Raw genomic sequence first — 19,045 nt, 5'->3', positions numbered from 1 at the left:
AGATTGTGTTGGTTCATTGTATCACTTCAGATGATGGTGAATACATGGGAGTTCAGTGTGAGATCAATCATCTAGCAGATTGATTGCGATTGATTGTATGAGGTTGTTATGAGTGTGTTCACAACGAAGGCTCGTGATCCATTAATGTGAGATTATTATTGAACAACTGACTTGTTCTTGCACATAGAACACTTCAATGCCAATATAAATAACCAATAGAATTAGATAGTATATAACTTACGTAAATATTTTTCGGCTAATCTTTTTTCAATTAGATACCTGAATGTATTATATGCATTTAGATTTTAGATAAATTTCATGCCTAGGAATAGATTATAATTTTGGTTACTTGAAACATAGAGTCTTTGTTATTGCTAATTACAGTGACCAAAAATAGATAACTGCCAGATGTCTGTAAGATTTAAAGTAGAAGTGGGCTCACAGAAGCACACACATTTCAGAGAGAGCTGGCAGATTGTGTGAACAGTTACATAATCACTTCTCTAGAGAAACTTTTCAACCATATGAATTATTTCTGTAAAATATATGACTGTCTTATTTCAATGAATTTTTGATTAACAGAGTATGTTAGTCTCAGTGACAATTTTTTGGTCCATATTTCATCATTCATTTAGCACTGATAAAGGGGAAATGTGGAATGGGAACCATTTATTTTTTATGATATTCAAAACTTCACAATTTTTTTTTAAGGCAAAAAATAAAAAATATAAAAATGTGTGTGTATTTCGAGGATGCATTAGATTTTGCTGATATATTTTCTTTTCTAAGTTGCCATAAAGAATTTACTCTTGACCCTGAAATGGCAACATTTCTGTATGAATGATAGCTTTTATGTAGAACAATATATTATAAACCAAAACTCTTCAATAAGCCAACAAAAATTTAATGTAAATTGATGAAGTAGTTACAAACTTGCAGAGTTCAGATATACATTTAAACTTTTAAAGTTTAATGAAACTGATTAACAATTGCATTTCTTGTAAAGAACCAAAATTTTTAAAAGAATGATCAGAATTCTTCAACATTTATGACTGATTGAATGTGTGCTCTTTTCCAGGGTGATATCACTATAGTGCTTGAAGACTACTCCGCTGGCAACAACTCAGAGGTCACTGTATCTAAAGGTCAGCATGTGGAAATCCTGGACCCGGCACCAAAAGGAGAACCCAACTGGTGCCTTGTTCGAGTGCTCAATATGGAAGATGGAGAACCAGCAGAGGGACTGGTCCCCATTTCATCCCTCAAACCGATTCCTGCATTGAAACAACATGGAAACCGAGACAGTATGGGAGATGAAGGTATATTAAGAGAATCTTCCATATTAATGGACATTATGAATGTGTAGAACTTTTCCATTGTAAACCAAAACAATGCATACTGTAGAATCCTAATTAAAAAATAGGAATTAATACCTGTGTAGAATCGTGAGATGCACATCTCGCGAATTTTAAATCTCACTTTTGTTTTTTGGAAAGATGCAAACTAAATGAAACCATGATAAAAATTTGATGTTCTCAATTTTATATTCTTGCGATTTGATGCAAAATGGTTGAATCGAGGAAATAAGTATTTGTGTAAAATAAGAAACAGTAATCGCCAGTTTTATGATTTGAAATAAATATGCTCTTATGGTAAAAGGAAATGTCTTTTGGTTGCATGCATGTATAGGAAATTATCTGTAAGACCCTATTGATATTGTAGTCCAATAACCAATGTCAGTAAGCTGATTAATTAAACAGTTGTTTATCTTGTAAGAATACAATGTAAACTAGGGATATTGTGATTAATATAGGAAGCTTATTGACACCGAGTTAGCTTTATATATACCTAGTTTTTATGAGCAGGTTATCTTGTCTACAAATTAAGGTCACACTATTTGTAAATTGCAAAACCATTTATCAATTTAGAAAGCTAAGATTTGTTTTAAATTATTTTGTACAGATATATACTTAGGTGAAATAGATGTGCTTGGTGATTGAATTGATAAGTCTAGAGATATATGTCAGGAAATGACTGTGTTTTAATCCCAGGCACATTGTTTGATATGTCTTCCAGTTTTTCAAATAAAGTTGGAAACAAGTTTTGAAAATAGAAATTTTTGTTAAAGTCTATCCTTTTCAAAACTGTTGTTGATGATGAATTACTGATATTAATCTCCTTTAAAACAAATTATGATTTACTTCATTCGTTGGGTATATTCACATTTTTTTAACATAACTACAACCTCATTTTGCTTTAAACCTCATGTGAAAGATAACTGACTTTATATTGATTTACTTCATATTGATTTGCATTCATAACTGTCATTCACACATTCTTTGCTGTATTGAATAAGAAAAAATGTGTAAGGAACCACAGATGTTAAGAACTGAAGACTTTGTTGTTTATTAAGTTATTAATGTAGGGATTTGTGTCATGTTGCGTAAGGTATGAGTTTTATTTCCGTCTTCTGATAAACTACAGTGCATGATTGCATATTAAGTATGGCTGCTGTTTTTAATGGGCCATATGAAATTCCTGTTGTATTACAGATACTGAAGGATCCACCAGCGCCTCCCCTGTTCCAAAGAGAAGAGCAGCCAGCTTTAAGTGAGTCCTTGGATATTGATTGGCTGTAATAAATAGTGTGTTCATGTATCTGGTCATTTTTCTTCAGATAAACATCTGTAAAAGGCTTAGGAAGCATTGAACATGTTTGTCTGTCTAATCAGATTTTAGTTATCCAGAAGAAGTATGTGTTAAATAAATCTCAGCCTAAAATCTGTTCATACTGTCTAGATCCTTTCTCATTGCACTCAGAAATATCTATTTACTGAAATCATTTATTTTTAGAATTTGTAGAGTTATTTTTGGAACCTGCAGTGTCATTAAATTAAAAATAAATTATACATTGTGTCAGAAAATAACTTATTATGAGATTTTCTTTATCTGATTTTGACTGTTTATACTTTGTTGATAGAAAATGGTTGACAGCTCCTAAACGAGTGAGTCAGAGCAAGCTACCAGGCCCACTCCTGTCAGAAAACAAACCAAGGCTACCAATAAAACCAGTGCTGCATAGGAGACTGGTAAGTCATCATTATTTCTGTTGTCATTGGCCGCAAGGAGAGGGTAACTCCTACACTGCAAAACAATTGTTAGTGCAAAGGGAGATAAGCGTGTTGTGTCTGAGAGAATTCATTGAGATGCTAATGTTAGAATCTTGAGGTGGGAGGTTGCCAATTTTCTCTCCTGTGTCTTTCCCCTCAACAAGGAGTGATTATTGTGCAGGCATTGTTCCTGTCAGTAGTATACCGCACAAATTGGCATCATGGCAGATATAGCCAAAATAGTCATGCTGAAAATTTATTTTCTTGAAGTTCAAAAACACCCAGCACAAGAAGAGTTTGGCTGTGTGTTTGATGTCTGAGTAATGACAGGCCATTTGTTAGGTTGTTGTTCCTTTCACCCCACAGAGGTACTTACTCCTCCAGAGGTGCTGTTTCATCCTCATTGTCAATCCTAGTTAGAAAAAAAAATAATCCATATAAAACAAAGACTTGTGAGAGGCCATGTATTGCATAAGAAAGTCATGTTTCTGACCAAAAAATTTCAAGAAGCAACACATGTTTTCATACAAGCAGGAGTTAATTATAGGATGAAGCAATAGTGTAATTGGTTCCCAACAAAGATGGAAAAATAAAACTTACACATCTCTTAATAGAAATATAGATGCATTGTAATACAACAGCACGATGAATAAATGCCATATGTATGTGTACTTGATATAACTCAGGTAATAAAAATATTTCCTTCTACAGTTGTACATGTATTGGTAAACTGAAGATCTAGTAACTTATGATGTAATTAATCCTTATCCAATGTCTAATGATGATTATTTCATACACAACAATCTTAAAATGTAGCTATATGATTCACAAAAATGCAAAGAGTATGATGGTCTGCAAAAACCTGTTGGTAATTATAGGTTGACATCTCAAAGCAATCATTATCTTTATGCTGTAGAATTATCTCTGGTGGATGCCTTATCAATTAGCATCTAAAGCAAATTTTATTTCTACTGAATTCATAAGTACATGTACAATGTATGTTTATTTTGAGGGGCACAGGAAATGGACTCTAGCAATAAAATACAACATTGAGTACTTACTAATATATACTTATATAATTTCTTTCCCATACAAGTGGACGGTTAATTAGCAAGCAGGGTTTGATGCCCAGTAATGTCTAGGGTCCAATGACATGACAAAGACATGTCTGGGTTAACAACCCTTAATCTCCCCCTCAATCTTATCATATGGGATATCATTCTATTTGAATGACCTTTCATTGGATCGAGGACAATGTAATAATGAGAGGACATCATCGTAGCAACCTCTTAGAGAGGTGACATGGGCAGGTACTTTTGGAGGAGGATGAGCCGATACCTTGTCACTAATAGGGAGTCTTGCCTAGCAATGTTCAAGTTGTTGGTCACCCCTGTATATCAGCTGTAAGGACCAGTTTTTCTGGGTTGTGTACTGGCTTAAACACACACATGCAACAGCTGTTAGATGCACAGGGATGAGAACCTCTCTGACATCAGATTAACTATCATTCAAGTCCTTAAATCCCGACCATGTGTGGCAGACTGATATTACCAGTGGTCAGTGATTTTAATTGGTGCCAGTCTCAGCAGGATTTGAGATATTTCTGATGGCATATACCTAAATGATGACCCTCTATTGCCTTATCGTGCTGTAATCTTCAGCAAAAACAAACTTTGGAGGGGAAGTTTAACAACATGTGAGCTTTGATGTACTGAAACGGCTGCATATTGAACCTTGTAAAGCTTTAAAACAAAATAGTGAGATTTTTTTACTCCCATATCTAATCAGATTAGTGACTTTCTGAGTGGTTGACCTGTATCAGTCATTACTTGATACTGTTTGATCGAGTCGATCAAGCGTGGAAAATGGTGCATTCATCTGCTGTCTACATTTGTAATAAAAGGGCACACAAGTGAATTGGACAATCACATGTGTTTATGTAAGTCTTGATCTGGTTTAATTGGATTAATACATGATCTTTAAAGATTGGGAACACTTAGTGGTCGTTACTGCATGGATGTGTACAAAATGTGAGTACTCGCTCAGTTTTGTTGTCCTTTTGTGGCCAGTACAATGAGTTTTGTAATAACTTCCTTTGAGGGATGAACGTGCTTTGTGGTATAATATATGTTAACATTGCTGTGAGAACAAAATGCTGAAAACTGACACTAAGTCTCAGAAACAGTACACCAGCAGAGAAAAAACCCAACATTTTGGAGAAGGAAGTCCTTGTTAAATATAATTACTGAAGTAAGTACTTCAAACTTCTGGGACTGCAGACAGGCCTAGGAAGCAGACTTATATCAGTGTTTCATCTACTGAAACAGTGTTGTCTTTGAAACTCAAAGAAAAATCAGCGCCAATGGATGTAGGGAAGCATCAAAAAGTTAAGAAGAAGATCTCGGTCTTTCGCATGTGCACTTGTATAGTGAAAGAAGATGATTACAGATATGACAGTAAACCTTACACCAAAGTTGTGAGTAGCAAATTTAAAAATTAAGATAACGTCAGTGAGATTTTGACTGGTTAACATCACTCATTTCATTCACAGCATTTCCTGGACCTGTGTTATTTATCTCTATCAAAATATGATTAGGGGAAATGTCACGGGTCATTAAGTCAATCAGGCCCAGCATATATATCTGGGACTTCTGCCTGCATAAAATATCACTGGTTATCAGCAAACTACCAATAGCTACTCATCTGATAGCATTTAGATTAATTTTTAATTTAAACTAGAAAATAGGACCCTCCATTGAATGCAAAAAATAATGTAATACAAGGATATATGACTTGCATTTACATTTATGTAGTATATTGCCCAACAATACCTAGATGATTTCGAGATTGTGTTAAAATGTACCAGTACATACAGAATTAGTCTATTTTAATACCTAGATTATCACATTTTTTGAAAATCAATATTATAGAGCTGAATGTATGCTGGTTTGACATGCACATATTTTAACCTGTGAACTAATTATGATGGAGAGACCTGTAAATATTGTTCTGCCTGAAGAAGACCATGATATTTGCCTGTAATTATTACAGTCATGAGATCGTGCTCTCAGGAGGTTTTGTGACAGCTATCAATATAAGCTACGGCCAGATGTTTCTGACTTCCATTTATATACTGAATTGATAACTTTATAAAATGTCTGACATGATGTGATACTGATGTAGCGGCTGTGTGTTTATCCTTCCATTTCATAAATTGATTTTTTTTTTACCTATATATATCTCTAATAATTTGAGGTGAATTTGAAAACAGAATTTCTGAAGATGAAGATGCTAACCAACAAGCATTAATCACTTTAATGATAAAGTCAATGTTTTTGTACCTGTACTGTGTTTTTTGTTGTCGGCGTGGTAGAGAGGCGTGGAATTGTACTGTTAAAGTTTGAGGGAATCCAGGCCTTCTTCATCAAGCTCCTCAGCTGCATCATCTTATCTACCTCCCTTGTCATTACAACTGTTTTATATCTTCCTGCGTCGTTCCTCTCACGGTATTAATTGCCAATTTTTTCCTCTTCTTCTTCCCCTATTTTTCATCTCTAAATTTTCTTTGAAGAATGAACAAAAGTTGGTAGGTCAAGATGTTTTTATTTTTGCTCAGATATCATTCTCACATGGTTAAAACCCTTGTGATAAGCAGTTTTGTAAGAAATGACAGATTTTCTTCAGAGTAACGAAAAATGGCAAGGAGGTAGGTGGTAGACATAGTACAAAGCCATTGGAAGTATTAAAGGATGAAAACCTCAGCTCTGGTGCATTCTACTTTTTTCTCTTGACATTACTCATTCTCCGGATCTTTGTATGTACAAAGGAATTGTGACAGGTTGAAGAAAAATGTCTCAATTCTGATAAAACGTGCACTTCTGAATTGACTCTTTCAATGGGTCTTTCATGATGTGGTTATGCTGGGATTTTTTTAAAAATTCATTGGATGAAATCCATCTGACTTTTAGATTCAGAGTACCAGTATAAAACAATATTACCAGGACCTTGAAATAAATTTTGATGTTTACATTTTCCCCAGAGGAAACTGGTGCTTACTTTTTTTTGCTCCCAAGTGATTGCTTTATCTGGAATTGATAATCTGCATACTCAAGGTTGGAGGAGATGAAATATTAAGAGATGTGTATGTGCTGCAAATGTAAACAAATAAAAGCAGCAGAGCTGTGAGTTGAAAGTGAATAAATTAGGAGTGTGTACATTATGACAAGTACTAATTATTTTGGCAAGCTTAGTATTATCTGCTCTGCCTGGTGTTATATCTTGAGCTAATCACTAAGTAGTTGCATTGAAGTAATCCCCTTGAATCGCTGCTTGATTCTGCTGCTGCTATTGCTGCTGCTGAAGTGCTACGTTATAATGCTGTGATCTGTATTGTGGGAGACAGAGAGAAGCAGACTATACAAGTCCTGGGATAAGACAATCAATACAGAAACAGACCTTAGTGAATGTGAGCTTCACTCTGACAGTTACATGTAGCAAGCTTCTTGGGATATCTATCTATACCATTTGAATGGGCAGCCTTGTGGTGGCCACAGATTAGTTTTGTGAGACTCTTGTTTTCTCTCTCTCTCGTGAGATGGGCCAGGACGTTTCCTCTCAAAGCCCATCCCGGAGGGGTTCCCTAACAGAGGAAGGACTGCCCACCTCCATGTTCTATAGTGAAGAGGTGAGTGATTTTTGAAAAGTTTCCTAGGACAGAAAATATTGGGATGTTTATTACCCTTCACCCTCAACCAAAAATTAAAATCAATGCTTATCCTTAGGAATAGCACTCATTAGAATAGAACATAAACTTAAAAAACACACTCAGAAATCAATATGTTTCCATCTCTTGAATAGGGACAATCAGTGTCAAAAGGAAAACGCCAGATCAATAGATGTAGAGACACCAGAGCTGATTTATCTGGTCAAGCCTTCATGTGTGTCCTTGTATATACAATGTACAGGCATGTTATTAATGGAAGCGACTCGGAGAGGCTGACGGCATTAAGAAAGAGGCCTCTCCATCTCCTCTCTCCATTTCTCTCTTTCCCTCTTGTGTAAAATCTATAAAGTTTGAAGTCATTAGGGACCACTGGTACTGCTCTGTTGATCTGACATTGAACCAGAAGAAACCTGATGGATAATTCATATCTTGTCTATCATCGCATATGATCAAAGACTAATGAATTTTTGCCTCTGTGACAAATGGGGCAATTTTAGAATTTCCCATCTCATTACACAGTTTGGTCAAATTTTGTTTTTTGTTTTAAAAATTGATACTTTGTTGTTTTCCTTTTTTTGGCATCTTGGAAGTTTTTACGTTATTTACAAAAGAATATTGGTAGAGATAAGAGACCTAAGATAAATATATTGCAGTTGTTTACTTATTGGAAAACTGTCAGATCATGAGGAGAGCAAAATAAATCGGCAGACATTAGAAATAAACCATCCCTACTTAAAACAAAGATCTCTTAGCACATGCAGGTTGTTTCGCATTCCTGGAGCAAGAAATTTTTTCGCTCTGAAAAATTGTCAAAAACTGGTTGAGGCAAAAGAAGAAAAAACTTCTTTCGAGTAGGTTAAGAAATTACCTTGTGTTGAAGTGAATTAGTAATGTTTGGTATGCTTCAAATTTGCCAAAATGTAAGAATAAACAAATTAATGCAAGGAATTTTCTCTATTAAAAACTGTAATGTTTCTGTCAATTTTTGGTTTTAATTTTTCAATGCCCCAGAGAATTATGCAGTCTGTACTTTTAAATGAATTCAAGGGTATGACCAGGACAACATAATAACCTTTGTTTTGTATTGTTGTGTTTGTGCCAGAGTCAGACATCATGAAACGTAGAGCTTCACTGGAAAGAGAGAAAGTCATAGCAGGTGTACACAGAAATCTATGCCAACCTGCCAAAGTGGATTTCATCTTGTAGTAACATGAGCTATGTTCCTGCTGTTAAAATGAGTATGGTCTAGGAAATGGAGGGTTTTCTCTGAAGAATCAAAGTTTGATTAATCTTTTTTCTTTCTCCTTGCTTGATCCAGCGTTAAGTGATATATTAAAAGATTTCTTACATTTTGGGGGGATTTTTACAAGTGGGGGATGTGAGTGCGCAATAGCCATAACATATGATTTTTTTTTATATAAGATAAGATCAGTACACAACTGTAGCATGTATGGTTTTTTCAGTTATTGTTACAAGTTATTGTTACAGTAGGTACAGTACACAGGAGATACAAACTCCCCACCATTTCCGTAGTGTCTTCCTCAGATGTCGTTAAAAATTAGTAACCTTAATGGACTTCGTACTTTAACAGACCTTTTTTTTTAGAGGATACCATTAGTAGATAGTGATGGTTTTTTTCTTTGCCAGGGAATTCTTAACATGTGAATCAAAGCCTAACTGAGTGCACACGAGTTTGGAATTTTAAGTATCAAAATTGTGTTAACCTCATTGTTGTGTGAGGTTGGTCATATAGAGAAGAAGATTATTTTTTTTTTCTTATGTGGCCCTCAGCATGAAATGGAGGGTGATAGCAATTAGTTAATAAGAGACACTACCTTGTTTATCTGTTTTTAAATTGAAAAGGTTGTGGCATAATTATTTTGTGAGCACTTGAAAGTCTGAGTAAGCGCTTAGGTTCAAGACCTGGTATCAACAATATTACAGAAGTGTTTTTGATGTCAAAACATTCCACAGACATTGCCCAAAAAGCAAAAGGTGGAAAGATAATTTGCAAGAATTATGTAGGAAAGATTTAATTGCACATCATTTAGTACCATAAGGTTAACAGACCGACTGATCTCAGATTAGCTGAAGCAGATAAATTATGCATATGTTAGAAATAAGTTTGGAAAGTGCATGTATATCAGTGATGTTTACATTTCTCACCATTCACACACAACCACCCCAATGTAAAGAGAGACGATAGGAGTACTGTCTGAAAATTATGCAAGTTGTGTGGCACACAAGCATCACATGATGAGGTTTATTGATCACCTTAACCAGATAATGCGGAAATTTTTGAAACATTATACACAGTATATGGCAATATTACCATCATTGTGGATGCTGCAGAATCAGAGAAATTTTATTAGATATCCATCCTAGTGCCTTCTTGCATATATCTGGTGGCGTATTGTAAAACCAATCTGACATAAATTGGTCAGAGCTAGAGGTAAATAATATCATTACTTATGTAAGTTGTTATGGTCGCAATTATATCAGGATCATTTCGGCTGTGAACTCTGAAGACATTGTCTGCAATACTGGCACAGCATAGGTGCAGTTTGACCTTTGGAAGTGAATGTTAAATGACTTCTGTGTATCACCAAAGCTGGCTCTAAGAGAGAAAAAAATGCTAAACGTACACTCGCACAGGAACATAAACATCCTCTTTAGCACAGTGTAGTCCCGAAAAAAACCTCAAGCCATCCTTGAAAGAAAAGATAATCTTCTATTAGAGCCCGTGAATCATTATTTTTACTCAATGCTTGGGAGAAAAAATATTTTTTAACAGCAGAAAGCAGAAATATATACTACCCTGAAGTAGTTATTGGCTTGAAAAAAAAATTTGAAGGAAGTAGGATTCTTTTATGAGTAGTATTTGTTCTGTCTTAAAAGGCTCTAAGAAGTCCACTTCAAAAGAAACAGACTTGTTTTAACATAGAAACCCTGAAGCAACATCAATAGTACTTTATATATATTCAACCTGTGTCAGATCCACTAAGGAAGACAGGCGTTAAACATGTCTTTATGAAGGATGCAAAGTTTTGTGGGTTTTTTTTGCATATTCAAAAGGGGGTTGTTTTGTAGAAAAAATTATACTTGTGAAAGTTACACAGAAACCTTACACCCATACAATTGAAACCCTTTTGTGAATGATATGAAAACCAAATTTATTGAAGAGAATATTTGTGCTTACATATTCAATTTATATTTCATTTAAAGTCATACATGAAATTGGTCTGTTTAAATGCCACACTAAGAAAATATCAAGATATAGATCTATTTGGTATGAAAAACAGTGTTTTCAGATTAACTTATCACCAGCTTGCTGAGTCTGATATTGTGTAATATATTGTAGAGTTTTTTTGTATGGTAGTCTATATATCTACCTGGGTTGGAATCAAACAGGTTTGTCACAGTTCTTTTAGACAGTGAATTGTATGAAAACAGCTAAACTAATCAATAGAGGCCAGTGAGAAACTACAGACAGCTCAACGTATCAAATACCTGCGAGGTTACAGTGATGTCAGATCACACAAAACAATGCTCTGTAACGTACCACCCAAACTTGTGATTTTCTAACCCCCAGAAAAAACGAAGTATTTTGAAATCTCAGAATTCTGGAAGAAAGATTTTAATGGAGTGTGTGATGTGTATTGGAAAAATTTAATGGACCTCAGCAACCCGTTTGGGTCAGGTATATTTAGAGACATTGTAATGCTGTAAACCGGGTACTGTTAAATTATCTCCGTCGGATGGTGAAGGCCAGTCTAAATATGGAATTCCTGCCATTAACCTATTTAAAAGCTTGGCTAGATCATGATTTTATCTATTGTCGTTGTCACAAGGACATGGCTAATTAAACAATGACGGGTGATGGACTAATGAATCTCACAGTGCAAAGTCAAGTTTCTGGGATAATATCGTTAAGACAATGATTTGCATATTATGCACTCTGACACCAGTGTTAGTACACGTGTATGTGATGTTTTTTATTTAACTAGTGTTGTTTAAACTCTGTGGTTCACTTCTTTAGTGTACCCCCCTTAAGTCACTAAGAAGGAAGTGGGAACCTCTTGTGTAATACACTCAACCCATTTTGCATGTCAGATTCAAGTAGAGCTGGACTGCACTGTAAATGTTTAATGGTGACAAAGTATATCTGGTCTAATAAAGGGAATAGATGGCAGTTTGTCATGGAGACAAGCATTCAGGAATAAAGTATTGATATTCAGGAGAAAAGGTGTTGCATTTCACTATAGGGTGGTGTGATTATCTGTATGGTTGAGGTTACTGGAGAGCCATAATGGAGAACAACACTGTGCTTGTTCAGATTCTTCATCTACTGTGCCCGTGCCAGCGAAAACCAAACACCAAGTACCAGATTAATTTTGTACCAAATGTAGGTATTTTTACAGTTTCTCATTTTGGAAATTGAAGCTTGATTTATGTAACAGTAATCTGTTTTGATATAAATTGTCATGACTTGATATGCAAGAAGTAAAGAGTTCTTTGACAGGTATTATTTACAGTTGATGATTATTTAATTTGCTCTTTGGGGATGACACTCTCAAAGCTAGCAAAAATCGTGAGAATTTTGAAATGTTTGCCCCATTCAATGTACTGATAAAGATGTTCATGTCTTGGTAGTTCAAACAGTTGTGTGGGATATGATAACCAACTGGACTGAAATTTTGACCTTTAGATAGTTTTTGCACTTTGCTGTCTCAAAGTGCTATGGCTACATAGGCTTTCTTGCCATCTTGGCACTTGAGCTCTAATTTGTTTGTTGACAACTTCATCATAAGATCATCTTAGACCTCAAATATGATTTTGTTCTTTGTGTAGTGTATACTACATGCACCCTACCAGGAGGTTTGTGCTCCAAGATCTGATATATATGATCACATTAATGTCTTGTTTGCATTTTCTGCCATTGATGATATACTTTCAAAATAAAATTCTAGGTCCTACTTAAATAAGTTGATATTCGTTGCTTAGATAAGCAATAATTATTGATTGTTGCCTGATATTAGTCAATAAATAAACGTAAAACCAGCACAAAACAGCACTCTGGAGTTGGTTGTCAAAGATTATAAAAAACATTTCAAAACTATAAAGTAGAAGCTTGCTCCCAAGTGTGACATGTGCAAGTAATTGAGTCATTAATTATTTGGTGTAAATACTATGTGATAAATGGATTTAATTCATCAAAGCAGACACAGAACCTGGTTGTAAGAACACATTAACTCTAGGTTAATCTGTTTATGTATAGCTTCACAGCTCAATAACCAGTGTTGTGTAATCTTTTGGAATTTGTTTAACATATATCAGGCTTCGGGGCCATATAACAGAGTTTAGCTAACTTTTGATTTTAGCCTGACTTTGACAATAGGACTGAACTCATTTTATGGCCCCCAAAGCCCAGCAGAATGTGTTTAAACTATGAAGTGTTCCTGATGCTATGGCCAAAGACCCAATTTTCATTGAATCTTTCATTGTGTTTTTATCTCATGTTATTTAAACATTGATTTGGAACAATGCTTATGATTAAGCATGTCTCTCTTATCTAGTCTTGATCAAAATATATTATTCATTGTGCTAAAGATAAAACAATCAATGAACTGAAACGTAAAAATTAAATCACAAATTGATAACAAATGTATATATTTTGTTCTTAGTCCTTAGAAAATGTAAAGAATTAGTTTTTAGTTCTTCTATGATTAGGTATTTTGTGAGGAAAAAAAATAAGAAAGTTTATTATTTTTAGGAACAAGGAGAACAGGAAGTGATAACGGCTACTAATGCAGTCCCTACCCAGGCTCCAAAACCATTACCTTTCAAGGCCAGTGTAATGTCAGAGTCCCCCTTGGAAGCAGAAGGGGATAGGTCTCCAGATGAGACTGAGGAGATTGCCATGCCTCCACCTATGCAGCCATTTGATTCCCTTGTGAGTGAAATTTATTATCATTAATTGCTAATTCAAGTTATTGTTACGTGTGTATTTGTTTCCTTTTTTTTTTTTGTTAGTGTTGAACTTCAACATCTGTTGCTGCATTTTATTGCAAGTCAAAAAAATGACTATGATAACAATATTGAACAATGTTTTTGTTATATTAGTACCGGTATGTCGCAGAATCTGTATTGATTTTGTGATCCATTTGATCATGTCTGAAACAGCCATGCACTTCAAATATTTGATATATTTGTTGGTAGTGATATTTTGACATATAAATTTAATGATTTTTAAAATGAATTTTAGTTCACAAAAATTGAGGTACCTCAGTCATATTAGAGTTTTCTTTCTTCATAGGCAGTGTAAAAAAGATTCTGTAAAATATATGTCTTAAATAAAAAATATTTTTTATTTGTTTATTAAGCTGTAAGTAGTAGAGTACACATACTATAATTATTGTACTGAATCATTAACAGGCAATAATCTTGCATGTGACAGTTGTGTGACATATTTGTCACTATTTTCTTTCCTTAGGTTTAATGGTCATATAAAGTAATTTATAATGCAACCAAAGTCAGTCATACAGTCAATATATTTATTTTTTCAGCCCCTAATTTCTGAGGGAAACTCAGCTTCCATTGGACCAGCATCGTCTGCCACCATGGAGAAAATGTTCAAGGACATGGTAAGGTTTCTTACAATTCTGGTTCTGGTTTGCCATTCTCCGAAGAACAGTCCTGTCTTTGGGGATACTCCAGCAGAAATCTGCTGTGATTGGTAGTTTTATGCTATTGAACACCTTAAAGTAGAATTTTACATATTAGTAAACGATTTAGCATTGTGTGCCATTGTAATCTTTGAAATGAAATGAAGAGTGCAAATTCAAAGCATCCTATTCACTGAAAAGGAATATCATTTCTATGCCCTTTGCCTAATAGAATTTAAATGTTCTTTTTTGATAAACAAAAGATAGGTTTGAACAAAAGAAAAAATGATGGAACTCTTACATCTTACATATTACATATATCATTGTTTCACCACAAGAAAATGATATTGAAGAATTTATTAACCTATTTAACAATTCAGAGAAGAAAAAAAGAATAGGAATTGTGTTTATATATATATGCATACAATCATCAACATTCTTGAAATAAATCAAAAGAAAAAAAACTTTACTGAAAGAAATCCACCTTATATCATGAATAGAATTTATGGTATTTTTTATTAGACTGGCGTTGTCATGAACACAAATTTCATTTAACCTTTATGCTATGTTTATTATGTGTAAATGCAACTATTACTTTGATAGCATCATATTTGGAATAGATAGCCTAGATTTCTATTTTTTTTATGTATTTTTTTTGGTGTTGCAAAATGATTTCAACAAAAGTGGGGATTAGGGGAAAAAATTGTAATTGTCTGAGTGACCTTTATTTGACATTCAAGTGACTTTAGATCATATTACATATGACACACTTTCTGTATTTACTCACAAGAGAGAATTCTTCACAATGGTTTCAAAACATTGTTTTGAAGCTGCCAATGTTTGTTTTTGAGATAGCAGACATCCATGTGTCTGATAGAATTTTTGGAAAAACAGCAGTGAAAATATTTTGCCCTATTGATCAATTGCTCAGTCACCCTCTGCAGACCTTCTACAGACTTCTAACAGAACAATAGCGACATGCCTTTATTCTCTCCCCAGCTTGCTAAAAGGGAGATTTATTAATCACCCCTCTATTATGTCTAATGGAATTTGAGGTAATTTGCTCCTGAAAAAAAGACGGTATTTCTGGCAACTGTACATTGTTGACATTCATTCCTGGCCATGTATTTGCGTACATGTGCTTTTGAACAATATAAGTGCCTGATGCTGTTCAATGCTGGCATGATGTGGAGAGAGAGAGATGAATGTAGGGTGGGATCAAATTGGGGGGATGTATGGCATTTACCACTTCATTTTCTTGCATGCTTTTCTACACGATACTGCAATCCATGCTGTATCTAATACATTAGAAAGACCAACTTTTGTCAAAAGGTCAGACATGTAATTTTTCTTTAACTAGAAAAGAGAGAAAATAATTCAAAGTTGAAAAAAAATTCTGTAACTAAACAGACATATGACTATCAATATAGCCATCAAAACTTCGTTATTACTTTTGAAACAAAGGGTTAATGGTATGAGTAGGATGTTTGTATGACACTTTGTTGATAGCTGTCTTAAGCCATCATTGGCAACTATTTTGTCAACAGCCTGGCCAACAATAGATACGTGTCAATCATAATAATGCTGGTCTTCATCTTGACTTTATCTATACCTCTATTAACAGTGACCATGAGTATGATGTATTAATGACTCTTCGGGAAACACTTACCTCTAATTTGTCTATAAGAACAAACCCTGTGGTTATTAGGCAAAATACAGGCATTGGCGATGGTATTCTTCATTTATTTTCTGCCTTTTTTTACCCAGTACTGGCATAAATTGCTAAAGCCAAGCATAAGATGTTTTTAATTATAAAGGCAAAAAAACCTACTTAAATTACCAGAATCTTCATTTTTTAGATGCAAATTTAGTTTTTCTCAATCTTTTTAATGTCTGTGAGTAATAGACGTATTCTGACACACAATTTTTTTACTCAAGTTTTTTCAGTCCCTGTTTTGTGCATGCATGAGTATAAAGAAAAAAACTTATGATACATTTCTATGTAAAAGTTCAATGTTCAAAGGATCAATGTATAGTTGATGAGACTTGAGTTTGTTATATGATTACTTTTTCCAGATCATCAGCATCCTTAACCTGTTTTAATGAATATATGTATTGAACTCAGTACCAGTTATTAAACAATTTTCAGAAATAAAAAACAATACAATCTGTTAGCTGTAGAGTAATTATAAACTCTGTGGAAAGTGACATGGTGCAGCTACATTGTTAAAAATCATTTTTTTTTGGGGGGGGGGGGGGAGGGGGGGTGTTAGAAATAATGGTTTCTAAAATGACAGACACAATTGGAAAAAAAGTAACATGTGAAACGGTGTGCTCCTCAGAACCAATCAAACCATATGGAAATTTATTTGTTTAGTTTACACCTCCTTTTGCAATAATCTAACATGTCTAATTGCTATTGAACAAGTCCAGATGTACCTATATACACTGTATTACAGGACATTAATAATGGCGACAAGGAGGACACCGCAGGTCAGGGTGCCTCAGAACTGGGAGGGGAAGTGGAGAGTGAGACCAATCAGGAGGCAGAGAGGGAAAAGAATGTGACCAAGCGGAGGTAAGAGAGGAGAGTCCATCAGATTCCATTAATCCATGGGGAATAAAATACAATATACAAATGATACACAAAACAAGACTATATCCATAGGAAATGTTCATTATAGTCACAGCGCCACATTTGAATTTTTTTTTTTTTATGAAATTGAAGGATACCTTTACTTTTTACATTTTCATTGAATGCTCTATACAGGGTTTTTTTTAAACTGTATGTTTTCTGTCAAGAAATCAAAACAGACTCAGCAGACATTGGGCAGATAAGACGCAATAAAAAATACCCCCAATCTCATCCTCAAGGTTTTTTTTATGGTTGATGTTTATCATTTTAGTAGGTTTTTATATATACATATAATGTTGTTTTCTACAAGTGCTTCCAATGCTGGATTGATATACTGTCTGACATGGGGGTTAGCATTTATCGCTTCTCATGCTTATTTCATTTTGAGATTGAAATGAGCCTTTGCATCTTCGCCTCCACAAAATGGAGGTATCATGTGAAATAAATGATGCAGAATATTTCTGACAGTTTATATGCCCAAAAAACAAGGTTGTTGAGATATGCTCCCTTTTCTGGTTTAACCACAATTTCATAATTGGGAAAAAGTTTAACAGATCAATTGATTGATAAATTCATCCTTTGTTCATCTTGATTGAATGCATTTGGAGCATGTTAGATAGATTAAGTAAGTGATGTTGAACAGTATGATCTTGCAGTTGAAGTGCCAATAATACTTAACTTTGAAAAATTTTAATTGCCACATTAAAAGAAGGAAATAGCAGTTAAATGATGTGATTGAGTTTTCTATGTAATTTCATCACTGAAACATAGAAGATAAACCACACAGCTGTGAACTCACTATTGGGGATTTAGAACTGTTACATAACAAAAAGGAAGAGTGGAAACACCCCCGTACTTGAATGTTAATGAATCTTCTATCTCTGTCTGCATTTGTTGATGCCTGTTAATTGAGATTTACTTCAGTTATTTTCTTTCAATTTAAAAATGGAAATTGAATTTTAACTGTTATCCAACACCCAAGCATTTTGTGAATTCTGAACAACATAGTTAGATGTAAATAATTATCTGAAATTTTTCATTTATGTTTTATAAACCTTTCAAAAACTTAATTTATTTTTTTTTGGGGGGGGGGGCATCTGTCTAATAAGAAGTTCCAATATTATGAATGAAAAGACACTTAACTAAAGTAACAGATCAATTAAACAGCAGTTTTAATCATGCAGAGTTTAATTTCTTACACAGGTTTGTGATGCAGGAACTGTTGGAAACAGAAAATGATTATGTTAAGGATCTGGGACTGGTTGTTGATGTAAGTAGATATACCAATAGACATTTCACTGAACTGCTTTCTCTATTCTTCTGTAGGGAAAACCATGTGCTGGAAATACATGCAAGTGATATACTTTTAAAGTAATTAAACTACAGATTGTATCTATTTATATACATATACATTAACTAATTTTTAGGACTTTTGAGAAAAAGAATTGCAGTTACCATGATTTTGCTTTGTTTAATAAGGGTATATTGATATATTGTTTGGCAACATTTTATGCAACAACAACAAAAATTATATTTTCATATAGGGTCAAATACAAATGCTTTGACAGTTAACTCTATTAAAAAGAAGTTTGTGAAATTCAGATCATAGAAAACAAATTCATATTTTCATAATAAATTTTGAAGCCCCAAATTATTTAACATTGTAAGGACTGTTATGAAATGTAATCATTTTCATTGTATGAGGGCTGGTTGTTTACGTAATTAATTGCATATATTTCAGGGTTACATGGAATACATGAAAGAAAACCCTATTCCACCAGATATGGAAGGAAAGGACAAAATAGTGTTTGGAAATATTCACCAGATTTACGAGTGGCACAAAGAGTAAGGCGTTATTAAATTTGACATGACGCAACACATGATACCAATATTTACTGAGTTTTTGTGCCCA

General features: G+C 34.1%; 1 protein-coding gene across 5 annotated transcripts in view; it reads left to right on the top strand.

Moving 5' to 3' along the window:
- The window catches only part of LOC105321818 (triple functional domain protein), a 77,688-nt gene that overhangs the window by 44,566 nt on the left and 14,077 nt on the right, over positions 1-19,045 (top strand). For all 5 annotated transcript variants that reach the window (XM_066075052.1, XM_066075053.1, XM_066075054.1 and 2 more), the window contains 8 exons: positions 1,079-1,319; positions 2,553-2,610; positions 2,981-3,089; positions 13,607-13,786; positions 14,400-14,477; positions 16,958-17,076; positions 18,337-18,403; positions 18,875-18,978. In XM_066075052.1, the coding sequence (XP_065931124.1) occupies positions 1,079-1,319; positions 2,553-2,610; positions 2,981-3,089; positions 13,607-13,786; positions 14,400-14,477; positions 16,958-17,076; positions 18,337-18,403; positions 18,875-18,978 (956 nt within the window). The remainder of the gene's footprint in view (positions 1-1,078; positions 1,320-2,552; positions 2,611-2,980; positions 3,090-13,606; positions 13,787-14,399; positions 14,478-16,957; positions 17,077-18,336; positions 18,404-18,874; positions 18,979-19,045) is intronic.

This window comes from Magallana gigas, chromosome 2, assembly GCF_963853765.1.
Source record: "Magallana gigas chromosome 2, xbMagGiga1.1, whole genome shotgun sequence".
In the NCBI taxonomy this organism is placed as follows: domain Eukaryota; kingdom Metazoa; phylum Mollusca; class Bivalvia; order Ostreida; family Ostreidae; genus Magallana; species Magallana gigas.
This window is presented reverse-complemented; position numbering and strand designations above follow the sequence as displayed.